This window comes from Pteropus vampyrus, unplaced genomic scaffold (genome assembly GCF_000151845.1).
Source record: "Pteropus vampyrus isolate Shadow unplaced genomic scaffold, Pvam_2.0 Scaffold7, whole genome shotgun sequence".
Lineage (NCBI taxonomy): Eukaryota > Metazoa > Chordata > Mammalia > Chiroptera > Pteropodidae > Pteropus > Pteropus vampyrus.
This window is the reverse complement of record NW_011888788.1, coordinates 13,130,064-13,155,773: the sequence shown is the minus strand read 5'-3', so window position 1 is coordinate 13,155,773 and position 25,710 is coordinate 13,130,064. Positions and strand designations below refer to the sequence as shown.

The 25,710-nt window shown below is 39.7% G+C and overlaps 1 protein-coding gene across 4 annotated transcripts in view; it reads left to right on the top strand.

The window, feature by feature from the left end:
• Positions 1 to 15,328: 15,328 nt before the first annotated feature.
• Positions 15,329 to 25,710, top strand: part of BFSP1 (beaded filament structural protein 1) — a 36,201-nt gene continuing 25,819 nt past the window's right edge. For 2 of the 4 annotated variants that reach the window (XM_023537508.1, XM_023537500.1), the window contains exons 1-2: positions 15,329 to 15,984; positions 19,456 to 19,516. In XM_023537508.1, coding sequence (XP_023393276.1) covers positions 15,626 to 15,984; positions 19,456 to 19,516 — 420 coding nt within the window. In that variant the 5' untranslated portion in view covers positions 15,329 to 15,625. The remainder of the gene's footprint in view (positions 15,985 to 19,455; positions 19,517 to 25,710) is intronic. The other 2 variants (XM_011370426.2, XM_011370433.2) reach the window with 2 other exon arrangements.

The following is a 25,710-nucleotide window of genomic DNA, read 5'->3' as shown; positions in this document are numbered from 1 at the left end:
TACTGTTTTACAGAAAATATTTTTTATAAGTAGAAAGAGTACACTCTAAAATTATTATAAACGTCTAATATAGTAAATATGTAAACCAGTAACATAGACATTTATTATCATTATCAAATGTTATATCTTGTACACAATTGTATATGTTATACTTTTATATGACTGGCAGGTTTGTTTACACCAGCATCTCACAATAGTGAATAATGCATTGTGGTACAACATTTTAATGGCTATGATGTAACTAGACAACAGGAAGTTTTCAGTTCCATTATAATTTTATAGGGCCAGTGTCATATATATGGTCCATCGTTGACTGAAACATCATTATGTGGCAAATGACAGTATTTATTTTAGAAATGTTGGCTACATATATGAACTTTCCTCTTTTCACATAACAAAGACACAAATGATCAGATTATGTAACATATTTCTCAATTTAGGAATGGAGTTTGTAGTTGTTAATTATTATTTAGTATTTGAACCTCTGTCTGGATGCACGGGAAAGTCTTATTATGTTATTTTCTCTAAAAACTTGAGTGGTTTCAGTAACTGGAGAAGCCAGTTATTGCAGCTACTAAAAGCTTGGTGATTTTGAAAAAAAGATGGATGTTTTCCATTTTTATGAAGGCTTAGCTATTCCACAGCATGGTGAAAAACATTAGATACATCCCTTGCTTCAGGCCATGGATACTGAGGAAGAGATAAGTGGTTCAAAGCAGAATTAGGGGTTAAATTCCATATATTATTCCCAATGCTATGTTGATTTAATGGGAATTTATATACACATTTTTTTAAAGTTTCATAATTTATTTCTTAGTATATCCATTAAAACTAGCATACAATGAACACAGTTTTTTATTTTATTTTGTTGCATTATTGTCACTGGAGGGCTGACTCATTAAAACAAATATATAGAGGAACTTGAACTCATTTCATAATCAGAAAAAAATGATGCAGGGCTCTAGCAGCTGTGCCAGCCCTTTTATGTCCCCTGAGCACTTATTTCTAATGCCTAGGGCCTCTTACTCTGAACTACCTGCTGTTTTCTGTCCCATGTTTTAGAGTATTAACGCCCTTGGGAGTAGCTCTCAACCAAAAAGAGATGGACAGGGAGTTGGTGGAAAAGCACCCAGTTTCCTCACCCCTTAAGTGGGATATCTCTGAGGTGTATCCTGCTCGATATTGTAGAGTCCTCGGAGGCAGTGAGCTCCAGTACCACCCCAGTGATTGGTTGCATTTCCTTCCTGACCTCACTTTCTCATTTGTCTCCTGTTATTCCAGGATCCTCCCCCAAATACACTACTTGTCAAATTTTTGTCTCAGTGTCTGCTTCTGAGGGGCTCCAAATTAAGACAAATAAGTCAGGCTACCTGCAAAAATAATGGCTAATATTTATTGAACACTTATTATGTGCCACACACCATTCTAAGCAGATCATTTAACCCTCACAGGAAGTCTTTTGGGCTTAACTATCACCTCTAGTTTACTGATGAGGCTTGTGAGGCTTAGAGAGATTAAGTCCCTTTTCTGAGGTCACAAAGCTAATGGGTCATGAAGGATTTAAATCTACACTAACTCAAGTGTCCATGGTTTTAATCACGGTATGTCCTGTGACACTGTATCAGATTACTTCAAATATCTTCACTAGTACTATTTAATAGGCTTTGTGAGGGCATTTTGCTGATGGATGAGCTGATAGATTTATTTTTGCAATCTATCAGCACTAATAATGTTGCCTAACTTGGACTGTCTGCACTCATCCAACTGAAACCTGAGTCACTGCAAGAAGCTCTTCTTTTTTTTCTAACCACATCGAGAAGTTTTCTCCTGGCTCTTCTAAAATTAAGTCTGTTTTTGCAGCTAACTACTGTTCTTGTTCTTTTTTATTTTCTTTTGGGTCAAAACTGTCTAGTTTACAATTTATTGTATAGTAAATAAGATCACCATTTATGCCCTAATAACAACCTAAATGGATCCAGGATTTTAGCTGGTTGTGATGTTATGTGAGGCGTGTCCATCACTGGTTTGGAAGACAACATTTCATGGACTCTGAATGACCCTTCATTGAACCGAGATATTCTTCCAGCTATTGACTTTATCAAGTTTTTTCTTTGTTACAAGGCAATATATTATGCTCTCTTCCTAGTCCTACTGCTGGGCTTCAGAAAGAGTAAAACAAATTTTATGGTTCCTAGAAAATGTTATAAAATTGTTTCCCAAGTTAGGTCATTGCTGTTGCAAAATTTTTGTTTTGGTAGAAGACTTGGCCAAAAACAACAGAGCCAATGGCCAGCCATTACTTCAGGAAAAAAAAAAAAAAATTCTTGAGATTTAGCTAGGGATTGCTATCTCCCTTTCCACTGAGATAGAGACCAGTTTCTCCAGCTGGGCCTAAATTACTTTTGAGATAAATCTCTTTCTCTCTTTATAGACATAGACTTTAATTTCCTGGCTAACTTCCCCAGTTTTTGAGGTGGCCCCATAAATTTTTGAAAGGCATTTTAACTTAATAAGGCAATTCATTATAAATTAATTTTCAGAAACTTCTTGAGCCAACTTGAAATCAAAACAAACCATTTTCTCAGGCTATATAGTCTAATTTTAGTCTAATATTTTTAATTGAGCATTTAAATTTAGAGTACCATTTTAAATAATATACTAGGGAAGACCGGTTCTCTTCTTTGAGCTTGCTGAGATTTGGTAGGACACCAAAAGTATTTCTCTAGCAATTTCAGCCAGAGAGAGAGAAATCTAGCCATTTCAGCCAGAGAGAGAGAAATCTATATTATTTCATAGGTAATGTGATGTCAGTAAACGTTGAATGACTGACTTGCAAAGGAGCAAAATGTCTTCATTTATAGTGTTTGTCAATTCCTGTGTTGTAAATATTCCCACCCCAAGTTACCAATGAGATGTCAGCCAGTTCCCGAAATTCCTGAAAATTTAACAATTGGCTTTTATGAGCTCCTAAGAGGCAGCTCTAGAACAGCAGTTCAGTTGACTCAGCCAAATAATTCCCCAAGTGCAGGCTTGAGAACACAGGTTTGTTGGCTCTTGACACCCTGGACTTGATCTTTGAGGTCACTAGGACATCATGTAGCAAATTCTACAAATGAGGCTTTTGGATCCCATGTGTGCGTTACCCCAAAACTCAGGTTACCTTGAAAAAATAATGTACCCTGAGAGAATTTGGTCCCCAATATACTGCTTAATTATTGTATTTGCAGATATTATGTCATACATCTAGAGTCCCAGAGGGCAGTCCAAAGGCATTTTAGAGACAGGGGCCACTCGCAGCTCTGTGGCTTGAATTTAAACTGCTAGGTTCAGCAACAGTTGACCACAGAACAAAATAAGCAGCCAGAATTGAACCTGTATGCCACTCTTTGTAATGGGTTTTGTTTTACATTTACATCTGAAAAGTCACAGCCTTCCAAGATGCCTGGGAAGTATCTTCATTATCTATATCACTTGAGTACATTTCTTCTTTTCATCTTCTGAAAATAAAAAGCTCTTTTTCAAGGAACTAATTTTTCCTTTTAGTGTGTCTTATAACTACAGTCATTCTGATGACTGGTGCACTGTTTTCTTTCTAAATGAATATATTTTTGTTCTGTCCCTATGTATTTCTTCTTATGATGAAAGACGATATAAACCTAGTCATCACAGTGGAGAGCAAAGTAAATTTCAGTTTAGGGCTGTTACGAAATTTGACTATGCCCTTTGAAGCAGCCCTGTCAGCAAATGTGGGATGAGAAGGCCAGGCCTTTGGTACAGCTGTTGATAAAAAAAATCATGGTTTATCATTGGCCAAATTATATCTAGTTTCCTCATTCAGAAGTTTCAAGATGAATCTCCCAACATTCAAAAACTATCATTCATTTCAAGTTTCTATCTAAGATTCATTCGTTCTTTATTTTATTAAGCGCTTACTTTGTGTCTGAAGATTTACTAGTTGATAAATGAAATATTGTATGTCAGTGTTCTTCTGTATCTAACAAGAAATAAATGGCATAAACAAAGGGTTTAATGGAGGAGAACTGAATGAAAGGACAATTCAGAGTTGTGAGCAAGGTTAAGAAAATCAACAAAGCATGGCGAAGCACCAGGAAGTAGCAATGGCAGGAAACTCTTACTACTTCTATGCCAAAGGGAGTAAGAAGTGGGAGCCATGGAGGGGTGATTCTGCCTAGAGGGAGAGGTGATCAAGAAGGGAGTCTCTCTGATCTGCCAGTGACTCCCACTTGCCAAACCCTACAGGAAGCTGGGGAGGCAGATGGTACAATCTGGGAGGAACAGCCTTTTAGGGTTCAAGCAGTCTAATGAAGAATGGAAGATGGATCTCTGGGGTGATCCTCTGGTGGAAGATGGCCATTGGGCAATGAATAGCATTAATCTTGGCTCTGCTCTCAAAGATTTGCAACCTAGTTAGAATAATCATATGGGCAGGGCTGCTAGGATAATGGAAAGGTGGAGCCTTTTCCAGAGGGTCTCTTGGCTAAGTCAAGGGGTCTTGGGTATGTGGAACTAAAGACCTCTCTAGACATCTATTTCTATACGTTAGTATGTATGAGCGGTTGGGTGAGAGGTGCAAAAGAATAAGGAAGATGTTGGTAACCAAACTGAGGGACACAGGCAAATGAAGAAAAGGATGGTGTTTGCTGGGTGAGAAGAAACACCAGGTGACAAAAATGTTAAATAAATGAAAGAGTGAGAGCCAATTGGCATCAACTGTGAGCAGACGGTAGAGGGATAATATTCACATTACTTTTAACCCTTTTCCAAATGAACCAACAAATCAGCAAGTTTGAATAGGTAGTTTTTTGAATTTTGGGTAGACCCACGTACCTGCCAAACAATAGTAATGTTCTTCAAATTTGCTCTTGTTAGAAATTTTATCAGAAAACTTTACGTGGAGTTTAGGTCTAAGAGTTGAAGGTTAAGGATTAAAATGTATAGTGTTGGTATTCCTTACTATGCTTTTAAACTGTGTACAGAATCTGAAAATAGCTAATAAAATAGCTTAGGATAGCATCCCTCCTGATTTCAGGTAAAAGCTGAGAAGCTGATAAATCTTGGAAGATAAAACATCTCTCATGAAATAGTTTGATTAGTTCCTCTTTTATATCAATAGGAAAGTATCCCATATCCATACAGATATTCCAGATATATGTTTGAATATATAAATGTATATTTCTACTAGAAATGCCTTCATGGATGTGTGTGCCAAATTCTTTGGGGTTCACTTCCTATGTGGTACGAAGCAGGGTAAAGTGGTCATGCCATTTGGCCAACCGTGGCTGGATGATACATCAAACCACTTGACAATCTAGTCCCAGAAGAAAAGGGGCTATGGTTCAGATATAGGCTGACCCAACTTGAGAGTGCTAGTGTGTCTGTTTAATGATATCGTAAAGAGAAGTTTGGAGCAAAAATATTAATAGCATGGCTAGATTTAAATCCATAAGAAACTATAACTGTGAATGAAACTTATCCGAATTCAGCTCTGAGGGTGGAGCCTGCTGGGATAGTGACTCATTTTAGCATCCCTGAGGTGATGGGCATGGCCAATTTTCATGCATAATCAGAGTGATGATGAATGAGTAGAGGTGTGATAATGTCTCCACAACATTCCAAGGCTGTGCCCCATTGTCTGGTGTTCAGGGAAGGCAAGTTCAGGTTCCTTTCAAAATATTTTCATCATTAGTGGTGTTAAACTACCAATGTCATCAGTGAAATCCTGGTTGTTGTTCAGGATTATCATCTGTTGAATCGAAGGAGTATTTTTGCATTTTCTTGCTATTATTAAGGAATATCTATTCTCAGCACAATTTTTCCAGAGGTGTTTGGGATTTTGGTGGGGAGGGTAACTTTTTCTTTTTTTATAATTTCAAACTCACAGAATTGTTCAGGAAGAGTACAAGGAACTCCCATACACCCTTTACCCAAATCCACCAATTATTCATATTTCGCTCTATTTACTTTATTATTCTATGTACTTATATATGTGTGTATATGTGTAGTATATATACATATATTATTTATTTTCTGAACTATTGAGAGTAAGCTGAACATTGTGCCTCATTATCTCAAACTAGTATGTATTTCCCAAAGACAAGGTCGTTTTTTACAAGATATTGTACAATTTTCAAAATCAGGCATTTTAACATTTACAATATTGTTATCTAATTCATATTCCATATTCAAATTTCATCCATCATCACAATAATGTTTATAGCTTTTTTTTTTTTCTGGTCTAGAATCTTATCCAGGATCCATTGCATTTAATTGTTATGCCTTTTGTTGGTCTCATCAGTCAAAGACCACTAGAAGCACATCTGTTGTCAAACAAATTGGGTTTGTTGGCACTTGCATTAGTTTCTGTGTTAGACCATGAGAAGAACAGGTTGGGTGCTTAGTGCCCTCCTGCTTTAATGAATCTATGGGCTTCACTTTCCAGAAAGTCTTCAGAGTGAACTATGTGTGTGCACTTGGAGAGAGAGCCTTGCTTCTGACTGTGTTTCTTCATCTGTTGTCACTCTTCTTTCTGACTCATCATTTAGAGGGCAGCTGAATGTGCTGTGCAATGTGTCTTCAGCGCCTAGGGATTGTTGGAGAGGCTAGTCTAAGGGAGCATGGGTTGGGGGAGCCAGACGTATGCCCCTTCATTTCGGGGTTGCTGGCCACCTTACTTGAAATAAGCCTTTCCAGGCTGACTTTGCCTTTTAAGTGGATCCAGTTTGGTGGAAAGCCTTCAAGCTGTGCATCTGTGCATCCATCTGCCCTCTCTGCTATTTGCAATCGTTCTTGGGGGCCAGGAGACAAGGATGTTCACTCTTGGGTCAATGTGGCCCTCTTGTGGCAGACATTTGTATGTTCTGGGAAAAGGATGGCCTTATTAAAGGAGATCATGCAGAATCAGATGTTAGAGCAGTATATTAGTTTACTAGGGCTGCCATACCAAATTACCACAAATTGGATGACTTAAATGTCCGAAATTTATTTTCTCACAATTCTGGAGGCTAGAAGTCTGATATTAATGTGTTGGCAGGGTTGATTTTTTCCTGAGACTTCTTTCTGTGGCTTGTAGATAGCAATCTTCTTCCCGTGTTTTCACATGGTCTTCCCTTTGTACTTGCTTGTGTCTTAATCTCTTCTTTTAAGGACTTCTGTTATGTTGCCTAACCTAATGACCTAATTTTACTTTAATTGCCCCTTTAAAGGCCTTATCTCCAAATAAGTCATATTCTGGGGTATTGGGGGTTAGGACTTGAACACATGAATTTTAGAGGACACGATTCAACCTGTAACAAGCAAGGAAGAGATCTTAGAGATTCTTTAGCTCAAATCCATTGTTTTAGAAAACAGGTTAATAGAATTGTTAAAGGCTGCACAACTAGTAGACAGTGAGACCTACTATCTATAGAATTCTCTCTACTACCCTTTGTGTCAGTAAAAAGTCCGAAGCAAATTCAAAATGTATCTTAACTGAAAAGAAAGCCTCAAAATTCTAGAGTAGGAAATTGACTAAAAGACAGACCATCTATGCCTATTTTACTCAGGCTTTTAAAATATTTGTTCAGTGAACAAAAATATTAATTAAAACATTTCAAAAGTGTAATATATTTAAATAACTTTAAATGGAAATAAAGAGATATAATGAACATAAAACCTGGTATATTATACTAATTTCTGATTATATGTTTTTTTAATATGGCTGTAATCACCATACATCTGGCATTTTGTTTTTCTGCTCTCCTTTATGTTTGTTATAAACATTTTTTAAATATCACAACATATTTCACACTTAATAATGATTACAATTATTCAATGGTTATGGACCTTTTTCTCCTATTTTAACTGTACAGTTGGCTAAATCATTCTCCTCTCTGTCCCTCTCCCTCTCTTTTTTATCACAATGTGTGTGTGTGTGTGTGTGTGTGTGTGTGTGTGTGTGTGTGTGTGTGTGTGTATGGCTATAAAGTAAAGCAAGTAATATTTATTAAATGCCTAAGGATAAGCTGATCTGCAAAGGAGAAGGTGATCATATTTTTCACAAATGTTTTTGAAAATAGTTTCAAACTTTCTAAGAAAAATTGCAGGAAGAGTACAAGCAACACTCATACTCTTTACCCAGATTTACCTATTGTTACTATTTTGCCCATTTCCTATCTCTCTCTGTATACATTTTTATATTTATGTTTATATTTATATATATAATGTGTTTTCAGAATCAGTTGAGTATAAGTTGAATTACATCATGAGTTTTACTCCTAGATAATTCAGAGTACATTTTCTAAGAATAAAGATATTATTTTACTTGACTGTGTTATATTCATAAACTTCAGTAAATTTAACATTGATACAATTCTTTTATCTACTGTCCACATTTCATTTTTTCAATGGATCTAGTAATGATCTTTATAGTATTTTTTTTCTCCTCCAGTATAGGATCCAGTCTAAGATCTGCATTGCATTTAGATGCCATGTCTCTTTAGTCTCCTTTAATCTGAAATATTTTCATAGCCTCTATTTTTCTTTTATAATATTAAAAATTTAAAGAATATCATCCCCTCTATTTTTATTAGTAGAATGTTCCTTATTTTGGGTTTGTTTGGCTGTTTCATTATGGTAAGATTCAGGCTATACATTTGAGTTATGTGGGCAGAATAAGAGATGCTGTGTCCTTCTCAGACAAACCAAGACACTCTTGAGAGTGAAAGAGGGTGCTATCTATATTTATGCTGAGATAAAGGTGTAAACATGAATTATCTCACGTAAACTGGGATATATAGTGACTTGTTTATGTAAGTGACTATTCCCATTTTACCAGTGCCCATACTGGGAGCAGATTAGTTAAATCTATTACCAAAATGATGGGGCCAGAACTTAACCTCATGGCTTTCTCATTGTAACACCACCATTTCCTAGCGCCACTCCTGAATTAGGGCCATTCAACTGTATCTAGTGTAACTCTTCTGTATCTGATTATTCATCAAGTCCTGTGGATTCTATCTCTACACATCTCTTCTATTAACACATTTGTTCAGCAACAATTTCTTCCTTGTGTGTATGATTTCTATTCCTACTGAATAATCTTTCATCACAAGTGTAATCATTAGGATTGTTGACAAGTACGCCCACTTACTCCTTCTAGGCATATGGCAGAATTGCATTTCCCAGTGTACTTAAAGTTAGGTGGGGCTGTGTGACTTGCTTAGGTCAATTTTATGTAATCGAATGGAAACTTTATAAGCCAGTACATGCTCTAATTTTTTTCCTATGATGACCAGCAGTGTTCAAGATGGTGGCTGCTCCAATAGCTTTGTATTCTGGCGTTAGGATGACATGGAACAGACACCCCAGTGAGCCTTAGCTGGGTATGTACTGCGAAAGACAAATCAACCTTTGTTGTTTTAAGCCCCTGATATTGGGGGATTGTTTGTTATTGTAGTATAAACGAGTCTATGTGATCTGATTCACCAGCCTGCCTTGTTTACGTTTTTAATTTCAATTTTTTATCAGTGTAATATATAAATGTTTTTCGTTTTGTTTTGCTTTATTTTTTTATTTTTATTTATTTTTAACTTTTTTTTATGGTGACATTTGTTAACGAAATCCAGTAAGTTTCAGTAACAGTAAGTTTCAATTTAACAGTAAGGATATAAATATTGCATTGTATATAAATGTTTTAAAAGTCAAATAATACTATAAAGTTTAATTTTATAACAGAAAAAAGTTGATTTCTGTCCTGTTCCTCTTCTCTCTGCTCTTCTCTATCCCTCTGCTCTCTCCAGAGCTAATCACTTTTAACCCTAGTATTTAATTCTATAATAAATACTAAATACTCTATAATCTACATTTTGTAATGGTACTATTATTTTTTGGTTTATTCATTGCAGACATTGTAAATTATCTTTCTACTATGAAAGATGAAGAATGAATCTTATTACACATACAGCCCTTTCTCTACCACCCCATTCTCCTAATTATTTATATCACAATTTTTTGATAAACCAATAATTAATGTTTCATCACCAAGACTATATATGTATGGTTTTTCCACTGAGTCAAGTAGGATACTTTGCTTATATTACATTTCCTCCTCATTTTTTTTTTTTTGTTTTTCCTGGAGTTATTAATTGGCTTATTTTTTTGTTTGCTTATTTGTCCAGGCACTTATCATTAATTTCCTCAAACTTTCTAAGAGAAATCTATAACCTACTTCAATACTCATTTATACATGTTAAACTCCATCAGTTCATGTCTTGGTTTGTCTGAGAAGGACACCGCATCTCTTATTCTGCCCACATAACTCATTTTCCTTCCTTTAGAGATTTAGATTAGAAGAAAGTATTAATGACCAATGGATCCACATACTATAAGAACAGTACAGTTAGTAAATTAGTAAATTTCAATAACTGGTATAAATTTAGATATATCTTAGATCCATTCTTTTAATTTTATTCTACAGTTTTATTGAGATATAACTGACATAAAGCTCTGTACAGGTTAAGGTAAACAGCATAATAATTTGACTTACATATATTATGAAATGATTACCACAATAAGTTTAGTTAACATCCATCAACTCATATTGATAAAAAAATTGTCTTTTACTTTGTGATGAGAAATCTTAGGGCCTACTCTCCACTCCTTTTAAAAGTGGCTAATGCCACAGCAAGAGCAGCAGGACTTTTATCTGCCACTAAATTGTATATGTATCCCAAGTGTCTTGATATTGCCCTCAAAATCAGTTCTTTACCTAAAGAAAGAAGCCTTCCTTTGATGGAAGTTAATTCCACATGTTGGGGCATGAAAAAAGCAGATGCATATTGAATATCTTATTTCTAGAAAGCAAGGATGCTTTCTAGAGCATTAGGGACATTGCTAGAAGAACAAAGGAGCCAGTCAGTGGGATTCCCGCTGACCACATTGGGATGATATACATATAAAATAATTAGAATGAAGATAATGCTTACATTAAAATAAGTGAAGCCTATAAAAGACTATATGATGTTGATCAAAAGGCAAGTTACACAACGTGTTCTAAAATATTTGTAAAAGCAGAATGATTATAGTAGGTGATATTTATTTTTTATTGATCTTAACAAGAAGGAAAATGTTAACATATATGGATATTTTGTTTCTTCTGTGAAGCTTATAGAAGTGCATAGTGCATGGATCAGTACCTGTTTATATTTCTGTTTCTATCTGTTGAAACCGGGGAAAAAATGAGTGCTGGAAATGCAGGAACCATGTAGGGACTGGGAGGAGCAATGAGCACTGCTATTGTCCTTTAACTGGTATAGGAGTCTAGGAGTCGCTTCAGACACTCTGACTACACTCCTGAGCTCCAACCATTTCCATGCTTGCTGGCCCCTCTTCCCACTACCAGCAGCTGTATCTCTTTCCCACAGGGCTTCATCTGGCCATTCGGAGTTGCTGCTGAGCCAACTCTGCCCACCCAGGCTGAAGTGCCCCTGAGATTAGCTGTCAACCAATGGAGTGGTAGAGAATCCCCAACTCACTCTCCCGTGGATGGGATAGCTCTGAGGATAGCCTGTTCTAAGCTGTCTCCCAGAGTCTCCAGCAGGATTAAACTGTGTTTCTCCAATATGGAAATATGCATGTTATCATAAACCCTGCTTTACCTTTCCCCTCTCCCTCCCACTTTCCTACAGGAGCTTCCTGGGATCACCTCCCAAACAAACTCTTTGCCTTTTAACTCATCACAAGTTGGCTTTAGAAGGACCCAAACTAAGATAACCAAGTAAAAAGGAAATCCAGTTGTGGGGTAGCCCTGGTTTCAGGTTTATAGCCTGTTAAAAAATAAAAATTAATAGTAGTTTCTAAAGTTACAAACCAGTTAAATGTCCTACAGAGAAGAGCTAACTATATTGACTTAGTTTCTTTCTCACAGGTGATGAAAACCCTATTAATTATAATAAAATTCTAATAAATAGTTACAATTTTAATAGCGTCAACAGATGAGGGCAGGATAGCATGATAGCACCACTGTACAGGTATAGAACAATGCAAGTTATACAAATCTTTTAAAATCTGTACTTTTTGAGGAAAACACTAAGTTTTAAAAACAAAAATCTAAGTGAAAATGAGAGATTTAAAAGTCCTATGCTGTAACAAGTAAAACTTTATTATAGGATGGGTCTAGTCTGATGATCAACGGCTTGGGTTTGAATTATCTTGGACCATATGACCATATTCCATGTTTGAACCAAAAGCCAATCAATCAACATTGCAAAATTAATGTCTGAATTGAGACCTTTTTCTCTGCAGTTACTCAGCTTCTCTAGAAGATAATCCCAAATCTTGCTCCTGGGAAATATATGCCAGCATCCTGGGAGAGAAATGGCAAATAGGAAATGGGAGAGTGTACAGCTCAGCCTTTGCTATGCATCTCCAACCTTATATCCTTTGTTTCAATATGACCTTATCCTGCCCTTGACTGTGCCTGGTGACCTTGAATTTAAGACCTCTCCTGTTCAGTTTCACCAGAAAATAACACCCAGCTCTCCTGTCATGATAGGGGTTGGGTCAGTTGCCTGGTTATGCAAGAATGGGGTAGGAGATTTGAAATTCAAACTGCTTCTTATTTAGACTCTCAGACAACCCTCTGGTTTTTCAGCTCTGCTCTTTACCCCCACTTTCTGCCATATCTGATACATCCAATTCCTAAGCTTTTTCTGAGATCCTCTTGCATGAATCAGTTTGTTTTCCTTTCCCATTCCTCTCTGCAGGCTCTTAGGTTTCAGCTTTCTCCCCTCTGCTGTCAGTAGCCACTAATTTATCTCTTCTCAGCCTTCCGCAAATTTGTTGATGTACCTTGTCCAGTGCGATCTTTTGTTAGGAAAACTTCTTAAGGTGTACTGAAACTGACCTCCAAAAAAGGACCAACTGGAAAGAGACCAAAGAAAGAGGCTGACAACTACAGAATGAGACAGAGTTTATTAAGCAGAGTCTTAGATCCAGAGTCAAGACAGTGGATCTCTGCACCAGAAAGGGGATGAGGCTTGATATATGCAGCCTCCAGGAACACAGGTGGCTTGTAGCCATGTGGCAAGTGCTTGCTAAGAACTGTATATTCCAAAGCAGTAAACAACTTAATGGGCCTGTTTCTCTTCGTAAGAACATTCCTTTCAGGTCATATGCACCCACCCCTCCCAGGGTCAACTGGTGGTCACTGAAAGCAACTTGCTTCTTAAGATGGCATTGGTTATGTCAAGCACCAGAAAGCATTTTGCCTAACATCTTTTCTTCCTCATTTTGTGGAGTTTTAATCTAAAAAAGTTTGTCGCTGCCATTTTTGGTAGGGTTTAGGGGGAATTCAACCCTCTACAACTAATGGGAAGCCCAGCCTTCCCTTCATACTTTTTTATTTGGGGCCCTTTCTTGCTATGCCTGCCTCAACTCAGCCTCCCATGTTCAGGGAGCACATGGCTCACTCTGCTGCACCTCATACTAGGTGCTCTCTCACCTCGTTTATGCTGTTATGTCTAGAATTCTAACTTCTGTACCACTTCTGTACCATGCACTACTCAGTGAATTTTTTCATACTCCACAATTTTTTATTAAGATCTCTATTTTATAACTTATCCTAAATTTCCTGTTTCTTCATTAGTTGTGTAGAAATTTGCCTTTTGCACTTTGAGATTTGGGACTTGACCTTGCTCAGTATTTATCTCCATGAAATTATGTTTTGTGAAAAGATATTTTCTGTTTGTTCTACTGGATTACATTGAAATTATAATTTTTCCTTTGCTATGTTTCTGGGATATATTTTTCTCAAATGGAATTGCTGTGTGTGGTACACTGACTTGCTGGTCCCCAAACTTCACTCCAGTGTGATAGAGTTATATAACCACACTCTTGCCATGGCCTCGAGGTGGGCTATGCCTATTCCTCGCCTCTTGACTTTGGCTGTAGCTGTGTGATTTGCTTTGACCAATGAGTTGTTAGTAGACATGATATAAACAAAGGCTTAGAACAAATTCGTGTGGCTGAGCATGTCCTTCTGTCCTTCTGTCACTGGTAGTTCTAGGAAGATGAGACATATTTGGAGCAGAGCTGCTCCAGCTGATCAGAAGTCTTGCAGCTTGAAGGACAGCTGTCCAACTTACCTGCAGACCTGGGAGTGTAGTGATAAATACTTCTTATATGCCACTTAGTATTGGGTTCAGTTTTTTCTGTAGTAATACCTGACTGATATATAATGTCACAGGGAATGGATGATTTTATAATCCTTGTTTTATGTTGGTTTGCTCTCTAAGAAACCTGAAACCAGTTTACCATCAGCGTGGTCTATGTGTTCCTACATATATACACTGTGGCTCTCCTTGATTTGATAATAAAATCTATTTTTAAATGGTCAAGAAAAGAAAATGAAACAATAACCATACCACCAGCACAACTTGGGACCTTACAGAGCTTCATTCCAGACTGAATCTATTATCTTACAGTCTTTTTGGAGTAACAGTAAACCCTAATAAACCAACACAGATCTGTGTAATTTTCTTGACCATGACTTTATAGTATAATTTTGTACGATCCACATATGGTACTAATCTTTTTTTAAAAATAAGAGCCTTTTGATAATGATTTCTAAAATTGGAGATATGACAAAATATTTATATTTAGGAACATTCTCATCAAAAGCTATTAATTTCTTTCAACTTCTACAATTCACTTTTAAATTTGTCAAAGCCTAGCTTTGTTATTTCCAATGAAACATGGTGACCAAAAAATTCTTTTATATTCTCTAATTGAGAGTTTGGCAACTTGTTAAATCTTAGGCTGTAAGGATTTTTTTTCTTTAGTTCAGAGAAACTATTATGCCAATATCTTGATGGAGCTCTATTTGTTTCTTCCAATCCAAAAAGGATGTCAGAATCCAAGAAAGCAAGGGTGACATTATAATAATGATAACTGGGCATATTTCCTAAGTTTTTGTACAAATAGTAGATGCTTCACAAATATGCACGAGTAGCAGTAAAAACTTACTATTTGTAACAAACCTCCACTTCACTGAGATGTGGCATTTTATTTTGCATCCATACTTAAGAACCCCTACCATAAGGAGGGCTCCTAAATGAAAAGTTATACTGCAATTATGAAAAAGAATTGCTTAAGTAATCAGAAAAAAAAAACGGTATTGTTAAATATAAATATAATTAAGATCTTGACTGAAAGAGGGAAAAGACATAAGGGTCTTTGGGCTCTTGAGCTAGTCCAACTTTATCAAGCTCCCTTGGACTTCCTTCACAATTCCAGTGTAATCAGTCAAAAGAATGTCATGCTTCTCTTGTGCCTCCTGATTCTCCGTTCAATCACACAGCAACAGACTTTATCACGAAACAAAAACCTCACTGCTTAATTTAACCTTCCAACCTCCAGAGCTGCATGGTCCACTAATCCAGCTCACAAAAGCAAGCCTGCTGCTCTTTTATTCTCCCCTAGGCTGAGCACTGTGTTGAGCCCAACAGCTGATCAGTTCTGGAACGTCCCAGCAGCGTGCCAGCGGCCTCCGATGTTTATTTAGCCGGCTGCTGGCTGGGCGAGGGGCCCCCCGCAGCCGGCTTTGCGTGCGCCCGCCCGCAGAGGAGCTATGTACCGGCGCAGCTACGTCTTCCAGACCCGCAAGGAGCAGTACGAGCGCGCAGAGGAGGCGCCCGACCGCCTGGTCGAGGGCCGGGCTTCGGCGCCTACCCTGGCGGCGCTTCAAGGCCTTGGCGAGCGCGTAGCCGCCCATGTCCAGCGGGCCCGCGCGCTTGAGCAGCGCCACGCAGTCCTCCGGCGGCAGCTGGACGCCTTCCAGCGCCTGGGAGAGCTGGCTGGCCCGGAGGATGCCCTCGCCCGCCACGTCGAGGGCAACCGCCAGCGTGCCCGGGACCTGGCAGCCGAGCGCGCCCGGCTGGAGCGCCAGGGCGCGGAGGCGCAGCGCGCGCTGGACGAGTTCAGGAGCAAGTAAGCGTCGACCGTGGCGGCAAACTGAGGCAGGGTGGGGGCGGCCCCCGCAGCGCGAATCTGGGAGCGGGCAGCCACCTAGGATTGGAGGGACGTTTCTGTTACGCCAGCGACAGATGACTTCATCCGTGCAAAAGGCACGAATGTGGTGCATTTCCCAAAGATAAGACTAGCTTCCATTTTGATGGCACTTGACGGTTTACATGAAATGGTATACTTTACTTTTAATGTATTTTAAAATTTAGGTATAATTTACACACAATAACATGCACAGATTTTAAGTACATAGTTCAATGAGTTTTGACAAATGTATGTACCCATGTAACTACCAAAACAAACAAGATATATCCTGTACCCTAGAAAGTTCCCTTCTATCCTTAGTCAATCTTTAGTTACCACCTCCCACAAAACGAAAAAACAGAACAAAACAAAGGCACCCATTGGTCTCATTTCTACCACAATAGATTAATTTTGACTGTTTTAGAATTTCACAAAAATGGAATATGACTAGTGTCTTATGTCTCTGGCTTCTTTTGCTCAGTACGAGATTTTTGAGATAGATTGATGTCATTTAATCCTCACAGCCTCATCCTGTTATTGATGGTAGTGCCGGTACCTATTTAACATATGAGGAAACTGAGGCCTGGAATTGTGGAGATTTGGTGCAAGTACATTAAGCTAGTGAATTGCTACACAGGGACTGGATGGAAGTGTTGGGCATGCTAAGTCTGATTGTCTTCACTGCATCACAGCCAACACCTGGAAATTGTTTCAATATGTGTCTTGTGTCTTCTAGAGCATTTATCAGATCATAATCATTGATTCCATTCCTATCAGTCCTTCTGTTTCTGGTTTCACTCCTTCATGGGAAAACAGACTTGCAGATGGCCTTTGGGTGGCAGGACTTAACTCAGGTTTTCTTGCCCTGGACCCATACTCTTTTTAGAACACTGTGTGTTGTGGCGAGAAGCCATTTTTGGGTTCCTGTGGAATGAGGTCCAGTGATAGGACCTAGGACCTTATTCAAATACAGCTAATGTTCTCTAAAACAGAGGGAAGTGTGTGCTGGCACAGACACCCAGCTCCATGGGAAAGCAGGATCCCCTAGATCCCTAAATAGCCTTCACCTGGTCATCAGGCCACAATCAACTGTGATTTAGCTGGGCAAATGCCCTCATTGAAAGAGTGGCCCTCATTGAAAAAGTGGCCATATTTTTTTCCTGATTTCACTTGATTCTGAGTTATATGTCCATTATGGAGCAGTCTCTTCAGGCTCTGTGATTTATTTAATAATTCCTATTGATTTATACCTCCCATTGCCCCCTTGGAAAAGTTTTGGTATTCTGACTAGGTTAGTGGGATTTGAAAATTATTATAAAAAATCATACCTGTCCACGTGCGTGGGTATACACATACTAAGTATGGTTTCACATTTCAGAGGGGAGTTGATGACTAACCATAGCAGGTGAAAATAATGCAGAAATGGGTAGCTGTATGCAACCTTGTTAGGCGTATTTTCTACTTGGATAGTTGAATAATTTTAAAATCGGGTCTTCCGCATTTCAAACAAACACTCAATAAAATAAGACTAAAAGCAAACAAAACTATAAAAATATAATAGTGAGTATAGTCAGTTAAATTGCAGAAAACCAAAATAATTATGTGAAATAATCAGATAATTGAAGCCAAAGTGTTATTTTCACTTTACGAATTCACTTATACATTCACTAATATGTATATGAATGTATTATGAATTCTTATTAATATTTTATATTTAATAATTAAGTGGTATGAAAATTATGTTAATATGTTATCGATCCTATTTTCAAGCTACAGATTTTCTTAGATATTTCTAGCAGGAAAAAGCAATGAGAAAATTAGATTTTGTTAACAATTTTATTCTCAAAATTAACCATTAAAAAAAATTTCTGGCTCCATTAGAGCCGCACACAAAAGAAACTGCTAAATGTGATATCCTGGTGTGAAATGTAAAACTTGTGCAACTATGTTTTTATCTGATTTCACGCCTCTCTTAGTTTGGAGTCCTTCAGAAGTAGAGCCTGAGAGAGGGATTTGAAGGCAAGTAGCTGTTTGGGAGGTGACTTCAGGAAGCACGTGTCGGAAGAGTGAGGAAGTGAGACAGGAAGGGAAGGCAGTTAATGCTGAGTGCACTGTTATCACTGTGGCAACTGGGACTAACCTGCAGAGTGGCGGACACACCTCGCTTGTCCCAGTGGAGGGCAAGAAAGCTGGGGTATCCATGTACCTGCTCACCTTCCTGCCAGGAGAAATGACTCTCTGGCCTAACCAGCCTGCCCTGCCCCCCAGCTCAGAGCAGGTCTTTGGTGTGCAGGGATGATGCCACAAGGATGAGGGTGACATGCTGGCAACATCTGCCTTAGACGTTGGGCCCGTTTCTCAACCTCAGTTTTCTAATCTTTCTCATGGAGGTATGGGGGAGGAAGAAATTTTCCTCTACCCTACTAAGTTTTTTTGGTGGGTTTAATAATTAAATCTATGTGAAACAGTAACAAGAGAAAATAACCAAATTTAATTACCTGTGTACGGATAGGAACCCCACATACGTGAGAGTCAGAGACCTCACATATCTCACACACTCAAAGACAGGGAAATTGGGGTATATATGACATTCCGAGCTAAGGATGAGGTAAGGCAGCTTGAGACTTCAGAGGGTCATTGCAGGGTGATTAGAAGAGCAGATGCTCACTAACTAGTAGATTGCCCTGCCCTAAAGCATTATTTCTGGTGATATCTATTTAGATTCTTTAAGGAGAGGTAAAAGTTTCTCCTGAGCCCATAAAATCTTGACTGCCTTTACCTCAACAACTCATATGCCAGAGTGGCACATTTTGGGGAGGCCTGTTCTGAATCCCTTCAGTGGTAACAATAGCTGCTTTTTTCCCAGAGTTTTGTGAGGATGAAATGGCATAATCTAGAATCTTGTCGATAAATATCACTGCATCCAAATAAGCATGGACTCCAAACTAAGAGAGGCATGAAATCAGATAATCTTGTCGATAAATACAATAGTATAGGAAACCCAGAGGAAGTCAGGGTAAAGGTGTTCGTTGTAGCTTATGCAGGGCAGCTTCCCAGACTTGAGTTACTGGTGTGCCGAGATGGGATTCCCTCATCCTTGGTGTGGCTGGAAGGAAGGTGCTTGGGTTGGGGCTGGGCCTCCAGGCCGGGTGACTTCTCTTCCATTTTCCACTTGCAGTTACCCCATGTGTGGTACCCATGTCAGCACTTTCTACCTGTGCCATGATGTTAAAGAGGTTGGGAAGCAGTGGGCTCAGAAATGCAGCATTAGCTCCTCCTTTAAAATTAGGACCTGGTCCTTAAAGAGAAGGCATAGAACTCATCTCAGGTTAAATTTAATGTTGATTGTGTGATCAACATTTGTGAAATCACGGAAGCTGCTCAACTTTGGCTTATGTGTCCAATTTGCAGGTATGAAAACGAATGTGAGTGTCAACTGCTGCTAAAAGAGATGCTTGAGCGACTTAACAAGGTGAGCCGAGCACATCTTTAGGTTTGAGCAGGTTAATGACAGGATTGAACGAAATGACTGTGATGAGTGTTTTCCACACCTCTTCTTTGTGTTATTTCAGGATTCGCCTTTTTCTTTTGCTGTCACTCTCTTTCTTGACTTTGTAATTTCAGCTAAATCTTTGTGTGAACTCACATGTCCAGACACACACTCCTCTATCACAAAATACAGGGTCTTGAGAGAGAACCTAGACTATTAAGCTTATTGCTTGTACTGGGCTATCAAAATGTACCAGCATTACAGTGACCGGTTTTGTTTTGCCATTCAGACATCCTGGTCCCAAATACCAGCCTTACGAGGACACTTGCTTTGAGCCATGCTTATTTGGATGCAGTGATACCTCTGTCCTGTTGGCTAAGAGCCTTGAGATTATTCCTCCACAGGAAAACTCTTTGGGGAGCAGAGGAAGAAATTTCCACTTCCTGTCAATTTTCTCACTCTCAAAGTAGCCACGTGGGGGGCACCAGGGATCCTTATCTTCTTGCTGGAGACCCTTCTGCAGAGGTTGTGTGGAGTTGTTTTTCTCAAGGGCAGCTTACTTCTTCTGATCCTCCATCATGATCCTGATGGTTTGGATTTTCTGCTTTAGTCAGGAGAACCTGCCTACCAAATAGCAGAATAATCCTAGACCACAGAGGTTAGACAAACCAGGGACAAATAGCTGTAAGCATTATTTCCTGATCATTTCAGAGCTCAAATGTCAGAGCAGAAGGACCCATGGAGACTATCTAAAGTTTAGTTGAAGGATCGCTTACTTAGGGCACATAGCTCCCTTTCTCCTCTCTTTCCTTCCTCTGCCCATAACCTCATCAAAATTTCTGGTAAAACATGGCATCTTTCCCTATTGTGCCCAGATGTGGCCTTAAGATTCTTTTCCACATGGAACTCCAGGAAACCACTTCACACAGAGTTAGCTCAGGATACTTGCTTTCTGGGGCTTTGTCCAACCTCAGTTGTCTGTGATTATTCTGCTGGTTGATGGGAAAGGCAGAACTAAAATATGAGGTAACTGAATTTTTCTTTGTGTTATCTACTGCCTGATACTTCCATGCCCTTCTCTGTGTGAGCATATAATATATTTTCCAAACCAGGACACTGTGTGAAAGGAGGTGCTGTCAATAATTATGCAGGTTCTTTGATAGAAACTAGGTGCCTCAGGGCAGTTGGCATATATAAACACAAAGATGGCGGTGAGAGTGTGCTTCAGGAGAGCCCTCAGCACACAGGCTCAGTGATTGGCCTTGTGTTCATCACTGCTGTGGCCCCAAGCCTTTTGGAAGTCTGAACTTAGATTTGGCCCTTATTAGCATCTGACATCACCCAGCTGTTCTGCTGACACTTGAAGTTCATCCCACTCTTGTTTTTGGTAGCGATCCCAGTTTGCCAAATGGGGCTACCATCTTGCTTACAGACCATCACCTTCAGGGACATAGGTACCCCACACCCTTCACTTAGATGCCAGTCCAGCCCCTCCCCAACACCACCACATTTTGGTTTGTATTTGTCCTTACTGCAAGCAGAGCTATCTCTGGACTTACCTCTAAGGTTGTCACTCACCAGGTGCCATCATGTGCACGACTCAGAAAAGAGGGAGAAAGAATGTAGTCCTTTCTTTTACCTTTGGTAAAAACAAGCTCAAATCTTCTGTTGTTTTCTCTTATTCCAAAAGCAATGCATATTCTCAGCAGAAAAATAATATAGTAGAGATGATGAAAAATAAGGGAAAGGCATCCGATCATTTCACCCCCCAGAGAACACGGCTGTAACACCTTCACGTACATTGTGTAGATGATTGAAGTATCACCCTGGCGAGAATGTTATGAAAATTCTGGGGAACTGAGAACATGGGCAAGGGTCAGCACAGAGCATCAGTGTGGCTGTTTCCTGGAAAGACACTTCTGCCTGCAAATGAGCTATGCCATGCGGAAGAGTGTTTAACTTATTAATAGGATCCTTCACATTACTGTTCAGTATCTGTGAGACTTTGGGTGAATTGCCTCATCTCTCAAAGCCTCAGCTTTTTAATCTGTGAAATGAGAACAATAATAGTTCCCACGACCATCCCCATGTTTGTCTGTGTGCCTAGTGAGAATTAAATGACATAATAATGTTTGTGACTTACCTGTCACAGTTATAATTAAGCACTTCATATGATGGACAGCAGCTTAATTTTCTCCAGACTAGGGTGCCTAACCGTGGTGGAGTGGGAGATGATCTTAGATGGTGTATGGAGGAACAACTTTTTAATAGTTGTAAATTTATTTTTATGATTACTTTTTCTCTACAGCAGATGACATTAAAAGGTTCCTTTTTAAATACATGTGAGTATAAACAAATCAATCTGAAGAAAATATGGGGTTAATAATAGTATAAGCAGCACTTAGATATAGCAGAAATCACCAACATGTCATGCAAATGCAGCAAGTTGGAGAGGTTCTTACATCAGCTCGTGGGAACCTGACAATAGCCTGATGTTATTGGTTTTACCCCCAGAAATGACCCAGTCCAGCACCCTCTCTTTACCAGTGAGGAAACTCACTCTCAGTGAGGTTAAATGACTTCAGAGCCCCACTGCCCATCTGTATGGCAAGTATAGGCAGAAGTAGGGTCTTTTGTGTCCATGAGTCATTCTCTCTTCCCAGTCATAGTTGGAAATCTCTGTCTCCCAGGAGACAAGCACAAAGTAGAGTCTCTGGGTAAAGATGACCCCTTTGCATTCAGTGCTGGTATCCCATCCATCTTCCTTGGGCCACCCCACAAGGTCATGCAGACATGCTGAGCACAGTTTCACCTTCCTTTATCTCTCTGGCTTAGGAAACATGCATGATCTGCAGGAGGCATAGTTTAGAAGAGTGGGTGTTAGCACCCCAGGAGCAACCCTTGGCCACTGAGGGATAGGAGAAGGTAGACGAGTCCCTCAGTCTCTCAGTCCCTCAGTTGGCCCATCCCTTATAACAACAGTTCAGAAGTGAGTTCCTCAGTCTCTCAGAGAGTCCCCGGCAGGACTGAGCTCACGTTGTCCAGAGTGTTGGCCTGCTCATTACACATCTTTACTGGCTTTGTTTCTTTTCCTGTATCACTCCCGCCTCCCCTACCAGTGCCCCTAGAATCGCCTCTCAGATAAACAATGTGTACCCAGTCCTTTCCTCCGGGTCTGCTTCTGAGGAACCCAAACTAAGGTAGTCCCTCCAGGGGTCAGCCAGATGAAGGCTGGACCTTAAGGTTTTCTGTCCACTGAGATGGTCAGATGAGAAGAAGGAGGTGAAAATGGAAGAGTAGAATTCACATCTTGTTGGCTGGTCATATCAATGATTTTGGTCAACAAATCTTTGAATGCTTACATATGTCAGATCAGCAAGGTTTTTGCTGTCAGCTCAGTCTCAGTGCCCATTTCCTTTGGTCTCACATCCCTGGGTGTGGCCATGGGAAAGGGGGTACAGCAGGAATTGTTAACCTAGTCTTTGACTCTTACTTGGAAAATATCACAGTAGGTACAGGACTGATTACTATTGTTTTCACAAAACTGCCATATATTAATACTGCCCATGTAATTAAATGTCCCTTTAAAAGAGCTCCTGTATTTTTAACAGCCAAGCAAACTAAAGCAAGCCACTGTTTGCTATGCACTTTGAAATGAAATAAATTCCTCAACATACTACCTATATACTATGGCCAAGGTTATTCAGACTTTAAGACTTTTGATGTAGTAAGAATTCCTGATGACTTTTAAGTATTTGGGTTTGGTAACCTCTAGGACTCATTATATGTATCTCCCAATAATGTCTGATGTTTCTTATCTTAAGAAAACTGTAAGGCACAGACTTTAAGGCTCTCTTCTTTGAAATTCCCAGAATTTAAAAATATTCACTCTAGTTAAATGCTTTCACTTGAAAGCAATTTTAAGAAATATTTAATGGTTGCCACAGGTGCTTTTCCATGTAATTCACACATCTTTAATGTGCCTGGAAGAGAGTGAGAGGCAGGGGAGTTTGCGGATTGGAAGGGTGGGCATGAAGCTTTCGCCTTCAGGGCTACAAACCTTCAGGTGCCTAAGAAGTCCTCTGAGGCTAGAATGAACTTCTGGAGAAAAGCAAGAGAAGGAACTGGGAGAGAAATGTTTAGGAGGAGGCTGGGGTTGGGGAGGCTCAGAGAACAGAAGGGCAGAGCCAGAGCGAGGAAGAATGTAGAGGGAAATGAGGCAGTGGGAAGAGGGAGGGTGCAGAGTTGTTCCACACGTCCAGCACCTTCTTCCAGGCCAGCCTGAGCACCTAGAAAGAAAGTCACTGGAAAATTTTGGAAAGGATTTCGAATTCCAGGATCAAAGTGTTTGGTTTTTTAAAAAAATTGAGCATTAATTAACTAGAAATCTTAATGGACTTGAATACTCATTCTTTAGCATCAGTTTTTTGTTTGTTTTTTTTAGTGGGGCTGCTTAGAGGTTGAATTTGGGGCTGAGTGTAAATACAAGCAGGGAGATTTTTAATGGATTTTAGTAGCTCTGTGAATGGGTTGGCAAGGCTGATTTTTCAAGGCTACATTGGATTCTAGTTATTTCTCTAATCCATTTCTGAAGAGTGCTCTCAATCAGTGGCTCAGAAACTTTAGTGGGCATCAGCATCACCTGGAGTGCGTGTTAAAACACAGATTCCTGAGCCCTGACCCCAGAAATTCTGATTCAGTAGGCGTGGGGTCTGCCAGCTATTTATTTATTTCCCTGGTGGTATGGTGCAGGGGCCACACTTTGAGAACCACCGACCTAGATCTCAAACACACACAATATCAGGGTTGGAATGTTTCCTAAAATTAGGCTATTGACCAGAGTCTCAAATCAGAAAAATCTGGATGCTTCTGCTGGTGGAGCTTTTGAAAATGCAGCTGACAGCATCCAAAGCATAATAAAAACACAAGCGTCTACACATTTCCGAGTTCTGGTGCAAACAAAAGAAAACACTTCCAAATGCATTCTCCTCAACATATCAGCAACCGCACATTCCAGTTGCACATACTCACCTTTGGGAGTTTTCCGGGGCAGTTTATCAGATGATTGTCTTCAAAGCAAGAGAATGTGCTTGCAGAAGCATCTGGTTAATCTCTCTTTTAAGGACAAATATTGGCTGGCTTTTTGTTATCTCTATGAGCAGTTTTAAAGGCTTGGCTAATAGGACACAAGAGTGGTTGTTCTGTCATGATCCTAAGAAAGAGATGGGGGAAGAATGGCAGGCACCCGGCAGAATAGGATCATGACTCAGCGCTCAACTCTTGTCTAGTAGAGAGAAGCCCAAGAGTCTAGTCCCATGGTCTTCCGTTAACCTCCATTAACTATCTTTATGACCCACAAGATTAATCTGGCCCCAGCTCCCCCTAGTCTCTGAGCTGTGTTTGGCAGATTCCTCAGGTTTCTTGGAGTTGCTCGAAGGGGCTCTGAGGGAGAAGGGTTGCTGGGTGGATGGGGTTCCTGTCCCCTCATCATGTCCTTCAAGAAGAGCATCTGTGCTTTACCTCTATACATTGGCTTCCTGGAGATATTTTGTTTGAAGGATGACATGTGTGGCTTAAAAAAGACCCTGGAAGACCAAGTGACCAATAGGGTCTCTTCTATTTCTAAAATTCTGAGTGTTTGATTTCTTTGTAAGCAATTAAAAAGGGTTCTTGAAACCCTATTTCCAGTTCTTCAGCTCTAGTAACTGTGGATAAATTGTGGATGAATTTTAGGTAGAAATTAAGATGTTTGAGAATCACCTCCCCCCATCCTCAGCAGTCTTAAGAGGGGCGCTAGGGGATGAGAGAGGGTAGAATAACGTCCAGAAGGACTCAACTCTTCACCCAACACTCCGTCTGCCCCAAATTTAGCCATGCCCCTAAGGGGGATCCCATCCCCGGAGCTAAGAATCACTTCCACAAGGAACCACTGTACCTGATGGGAGTACTGCTATGTCTCCAGACACTTTGATTTTCCTTTCCATTAGTGTGGTCTCGGTAGGACCGTCAGTCAAGTCGATGGTCTTGTGACCATGGTGGCCATCACAACGCCCTCTCAGAAACATGACTCCTGAGGCTTAGAGATGAATTCATTTGGAGCTGGGTCATTCCAAGGGCAGTGCCATTAACTCCTGCTGCTTAGGTTTCTGGGACTGCCCTGGTTTCTGTCCTTCCTG